The sequence below is a fragment of the Bufo gargarizans genome, chromosome 8 (assembly GCF_014858855.1).
Source record: "Bufo gargarizans isolate SCDJY-AF-19 chromosome 8, ASM1485885v1, whole genome shotgun sequence".
Taxonomy (NCBI): Eukaryota; Metazoa; Chordata; class Amphibia; order Anura; family Bufonidae; genus Bufo; species Bufo gargarizans.
The window spans coordinates 73,353,022-73,359,021 of NC_058087.1; the positions used below are offsets into that span (position 1 = coordinate 73,353,022).

General features: G+C 53.5%; 1 protein-coding gene across 1 annotated transcript in view; it reads left to right on the forward strand.

Annotated features, from left to right (window-relative positions):
- The window catches only part of WDR12 (WD repeat domain 12), a 31,243-nt gene extending 25,243 nt beyond the window's left edge, over nt 1-6,000 (forward strand). The window contains exon 13 of the mRNA XM_044304423.1: nt 5,532-6,000. Within this exon, the coding sequence (XP_044160358.1) occupies nt 5,532-5,609 (78 nt within the window). The 3' untranslated portion in view covers nt 5,610-6,000. The remainder of the gene's footprint in view (nt 1-5,531) is intronic.

The window sequence follows — 6,000 nt, forward strand, 5'->3', positions numbered from 1 at the left end:
CCCGGCCGACCTTCGGTCCGGTCGGCCGGACGCCGCAAATTTTGGCCCAGGCGTCGCGGCCTGCTGGGCCGCACCTCACGCTCCTCTCGGGTCCCTGATTCTTCCGGCCGCGGGGTGGGCACCCGCGGCCGGCATTGGCTAGAGCTGTGCTCCAACAGGCCCCGGCCGGCCGTCGGTGCATTCCGGCCGGCCGGGCGCTGCATAGTTTGTCAGGCTTCGCGGCCTGCCGACCGCAATTCCGGCACTCGGGGTGGTCTCCCGCGGCCGGTATGTGGGCACCCGCGGCCGGCTTAGGCCGGCCGGTACTTTAAATGCTTGCGGCCCCGGTCATCCGGGCGCCGGTAAAATTTAGGCCCCGGCTTCACAGTCTGCTAGGCCGCAAATTCAGGCCTCTGTGGGGGGGGGGCGGGAACTATCCAGGCGCGAATTCTTCCCGCCAGGAGGTTCCCCCGCCCCCAAGAGTTCACAGCGCCGAGCCCCCCCCCCCCCCCCCCACAGGCCAGATGCCTGTTAACCCTTTGGGTACTGGCCGGCTCCGGATGGGCCTGTACGGCCTGTGCCCCTGTATGGTTGCCCCCCTTTCTGCCTCAGGGAGGCTGTAATATTAATAAATAATAATAATAATATAATATAATAAAAAAAAAAAAAAATTATAATTTTGTTTTGAATAACTGGTCTTGTGGGCTGCGCAGGACGCGGCAGCCTCATCATTCGGTATGCTGTCTGTAGGCATGCCCCCCTTTCTTAGGCGGTATGTCGCGCTCCCCGGCTGCGGCGCTGGCCAGGGCATGTTCCCCCTCCCAGGCGTTTTCTTGCCCTCTCCCGGGATACGGCGCTGGCCAAGTGCATGCATAAAAATTTTTCGGGCCAGTATGCGTCACCCAGTTCTGGTGGCTGCAGGTGCATGGCCCTCCTTCCTAGGCGGAATACTGCACTCTCTTTGGCTGCGGCCTGGCCTCGTGCATGACCCCCCCTTTTTTCTAGGCGGACTGCTGCACTCTCACCGGATGCGGTGCTGGCCATGTGCACGACCCCCTTCCACAGGCGGGACGTTGCACTCACTGGATTCGCTGCCGGCCATGTGCATGAACCCCTTCATAGGCGGAATGCTGCACTCTCACCGGTTACGGTGCTGGCCATGTGCATGAACCCCTTCCATAGGAGGTATACTGCACTCTCCCCGGATACGGTGCCGGCCATGTGCACGTTCCCCTTCCATAGGCGGAACACTGGACTCTCACTGGATTCGTTGCCGGCCATGTGCATGAACCCTTCCATAGGCGGAATGCTGCACTCACCGGATACGGTGCCGGCCATGTGCGTTTACCCCTCCCATAAGAGGTACACTGCACTCTCCACGGATACGGTGCCGGCCGTGTGCACGTTCCCCTTCCATAGGCGGAACACTGAACCTCACTGGATCCGTTGCCGGCCATGTGCATGACCCCCCCCCCTTCCGTGGGCGGTGTGCCGCACTCTCACTGGATTCGCTGCTGGCCTTGGACATGTCTCCTTTCCTCAGGCGACATACGTACACTCTCACTAACTGTGTTTGTTCTCTCGCCAGTGCGTTGCTGGCCATGTGCATGGCCCCATCCATGGCGGGGTGCTCGCACTCTCACTGGATGCGATGCTGGCCATGTGCATGGCCCCCATTTCTGGGCATGAGCATGCCCTCTAACTTGGGTGGAATGCTTGCACTCCCATGGAATCTGTGCTGGTCTTGTGCATGGCCACCCCTTATTCCATGGGCGGCATTTTGCACGCTCACGCGATCCACGGCTGTCCGTGTTTATGCGGTGCTGAACTGGTACACGTCCCCCTTCATTGGCGGAGTGGTGCACTCTCACGAAATTCGGTGTTGGGTGGATTTTTGCACAATCACTTAATGATAGAATAACCCTGTGCATGCCCCCTTTCCCTAAGTGTACCTTCCTGCGTTCTGCTGGACATGTGCGGCCATGGGCATGGCCCCCTTCTGGGCGGAATATGGTATGTCCTACTTTTCCATAGTAGGTACTGGCCTTGGTATCCCCCCCTTTTGGGGCGGGCTTCTGCACTCTTGCCGACTGCTGTGTTGGCCAGGTACATTTCCCCCCTTTTCTGGGCGGACTGCTTGCGTTCCATTGCATGCCGTGCTGGTCTTGTGCATGACTGCCTTTCAGGTTGCACTTGCACTTCCGTTGGTATGGTTGGACTCTGGCTGATCCTTCGCTGAGTGACTATTTTTTTTGCAGTGAGCGGACTTTCTTGTGCGCTCTGTCCGTTGTTTGGGCCGGGTATGCCTTCTCCTCCCATGGGTGGGTTGGTCTTCTCACTGCTTACGGGGCTACTCGTACGTATGCCTCCCTTTCTCCTGCAACATACCTTTTTTCTCTTGAGATACGATGCTTGCAGCTAGCCTTGCGCTATCTCTCTAAAGAGCTCGTTCTGTCCACCTGTGTGAGCCTACGGTGGTGTTCAACAAACAGCTAATGAATGCCCAATGTGTTCAAAGGTATATATATATACCTTATATATAAGTAGACGAGCTCTACTTGTTCGCTACTGCACCGAGCTGGGTGGTACTCATTCCTTTCGTCCCTTCCGCCCGGGGTGTGTTCGTGGTCCCTAGATGCGTACCGTTCGTCCTCCCGCGGCATTGTTTCCCTGCGTTGGTGGTCACATAGTCGAGAGTGCTGTCTGCAGCGTCCCTCGAATTCTGCGTTTTCTCTGGCGGGACTACGGTTCCCTCGCCTACGACCATTCCTCCTCTTCAGATGCGGTGTGGTGTGAGTCCTTCCGGTTGGTGCCCTCTGCGCTTCAGTCTGATCTGTTACCAGGTTCGGGCCGCTCTTCTCGGGAAGATCACCCAACTTCTCTTGGGTGCTCGCGTACCCAGGTCCGGAGGACCTCCATCTTGGGTTCTTCAGGGTATTCGCCTTCTGCGGGCGGTGAACCGGGCGTCGGTGTAGCGGGGTTCTGCTCTTGAGCTGTCCTATGGCTTCCCTGTTGCCCACCCCTCCTTTCGGTTGGAGGGTGTTATGCCGGCCTCTGTCTCGACTGCCTTTTCTCGCCGGCTCTGTTTGGCTCCCGCTCGGTACAGTTCACTCCGATGTGGCTTCTGTCCCGGCCATGCTTCAGAGGCTTTCCTTCGCTGCCCTCCCCTCTGGGGAGAGCATGGTTGTTCATGTGGATGGTTCCGGTGTTCCTTTTGGCCTCGTACTGTTTCCCTTGTTCGCACTGGCTGTACTAGCTGTGTGCCTATTTACCGGGTCTGCCGCGTTCTGTCCTCCAGCTGGGTGCAGATTGAGTTTTTTTTTTTCCATTCTCGGCAATGGTTCTGCCATGGATTTACCTTCTCGGTAACTTGGGAGGACTACCATTCGGTCAGGGTTGCCCTTGGATCTCCCACACTGGGACTGTAGAACGGCTTCCGTTCTGGCCGTGTTACTGGTCTGCGCATGATCTCGTTGGGTTTTCACCCGCTTGCCAGGCGACTCTAGCGGGCTCGTTAGTGTTCGCTCCTGGCCGTGTTTCGTCCAGGTTCTGTTGTAGGACTTAGGGTTTTTACCTGGGGTTCTGTGGGAAGCTGGGCGTTTTCCCCTCTCTGCCTTTCTTTCTCCATGGTTCTGTCTTTCTCCAGTCCGGCCTGGACCTGGGACTGGGACCCTGTTGCTTCAAGTGTCGGCGCTGTCCCTCCTCTTTCAGCGTTCCACGGCCCTCTGGGCCTGTCAAGACCTTCTTCCATGGAGCGGCTCTTGGGTTCCCTTTGTACTGCCCTCCGGTACCGCCCTGGGATCTACATACTGGGTTCTTGGCGCTCCTATCTTTCCTTTGGAGCCGTTACAGTAGTTCTCTCTACTCCTTCTGTCCTGTGCGGTTGTGTTTCCGTAGCCGTCGGGTCTCTGACGGGTGCCTGAGTGGCGGTCCTTCTTGTTCCGAGCCTTCTGTCTTTCCATAGGACAGGGCTGTTCTCCATCCCGTCTCTTCCTTCCTTCTGAAGGTGGTGTTTGTCTTTCAGTTCCGCGAGGCATTCGTCCTCCCCTTCCCGCCCCCGGGAACGGACACTTCACCGTTTGGACGTTGTTTGGGCCTTGCGTTTTTGCTTGGAGATCTCCGGCTCTTGTCGACGTTTGGTCTCTTGTGTTTCTAGGAGGTCCGTGCAAGGGTTGCGGCCTCCAGGGTGGCTTCCTCCGCTTTCTCAGAGTGGCTATTGTTGTGGTTACCGCACAAGGGCAGGGTTCTGCCTTTGGTGTCACTGTCCATTTCACCAGAGCGGTCGGTGTCCCCTGGGCCGGAGGCATTGGGCTTCGGCCATGCATTTGTGCAAGGCGGTCACTGTCTTCCTTGCACACCTTACCGAGTTCTACAGGGTGCATACTCGGGCTTCAGCGGATGCTGTCTTGGGCTGCCTGGTCTGCAGGCGGCGGTTTCTTGATGCCTTCGGGTGCTTCGCCTTGGTGCTGTAGTCCCTCCCCTCTTGGACTGCTATTGAACGTCCCAAGGTCTTCTGTGTCCCCCAAGGAAACTGGGCGAGAAAACGAGATTTTTGTATAACTTACCAGTAAAATCTCTTTCTCGCTCTTTCCTTGGGGGACACAGCACCCACCCATTCTTTGTTTTTATCTACGCGAGTTTCCGAGTTTGTTTTACCCGTTGGGTAGTTGGCTTGTTGGTTCCACTTCTTGGGCTTTGCCTTTTCTCACTACTTGGACACGCAACTGGCAGCCTTTCTCTCCAGGCTGAGGGTATAGCTGTGGAGGAGGGGCTTAACAGTTTTTTCTTAGTGTCACGCCTCCTAGGGAGATGAGCTATACCCAAGGTCTTCTGTGTCCCCCAAGGAAAGAGCGAGAAAGAGATTTTACTGGTAAGTTATACAAAAATCTCGTTTTTTCTCCACACAGTAGTATTGTTCACCATGTTCCCCATTCAATATACATAAAATAATATCCCTATTTGTGCCCATACATTAGTAATGCTCCCCCCAGTGCCACCATACAATAGTATTTTCCTACATATAATATCCCTCTTCGTGCTTCTGAATTTTGTTAATATGTGCCCTCTTTGTGCCTTTAAAAATAGAAACTCTCATAACCCTGTTCTGATGACAAGCGACCTCCATCCTGCTATCCACTACCCAACACAGTCAGTGTGATGTAGTGACATCATTGCACCATTTCACATCCTCTGCCTGATGCTTACTATAGCGATCAAGTAGTGCAGCTCTATAATTTTAAGCTGGATCCGCATCCTGAGGATTTGGATCCAGTTGAAAGTGGCGTTTGCCCCGGGATTTCCCCCTTCCCCTCCGGTCACAACGACTGCGACCATGATTGTTACGCCACTGAATGTAGTCCGTAATCTTTCCCATTACAACAGGAAAACTGCAAAGGGGTAGCTGGAAATCACTTTGGGTAGCAGTCAGTATATTTCAGGTTTTTAGGGGCATCCTCTACTGTACTATAGTAGTAATTATATAGAATTTTGTATATTAGTAGTTATATTAGTCAAAATAGAATATAATATATATATTTTTTTTCTTTCTGCAGCTGATCCTAAGTGGAGGGGCAGACAACAAGCTATATTCCTACAGATACACAGCGCCACCTTCAGATGTTGGCGCATGAACTGCATCATGGACTGAAGAGATTTTTATTTCTGCAAAATCTGTTGTAAATGAAGTTGGCTGGAGAACTGGTCCTTTTTAATACTATAGTATATTTGTACAGAAAACGACATGAATGCATTTGCAGTTTTCTTTAGTTAGCAGAAATAAATTTATTAGAAGGTTGTCCAATTCTAATTTCAGTCCCCCCACATTTTAACTATGCCATGGCACACAGGAGCCAGAGCTAACTCATTGCCATTTATGATCTATTTGTTGTGTGAACAGAAGTAACTACATGTGATTCTGAGTAATCATAGATGGAGAAAGCAGAGATACAATGGAGGTAACCTGTGCAATATAATCTGCCTTTATAATGGTTGTGCATTAAATTGTCACACTCTGATATTGAA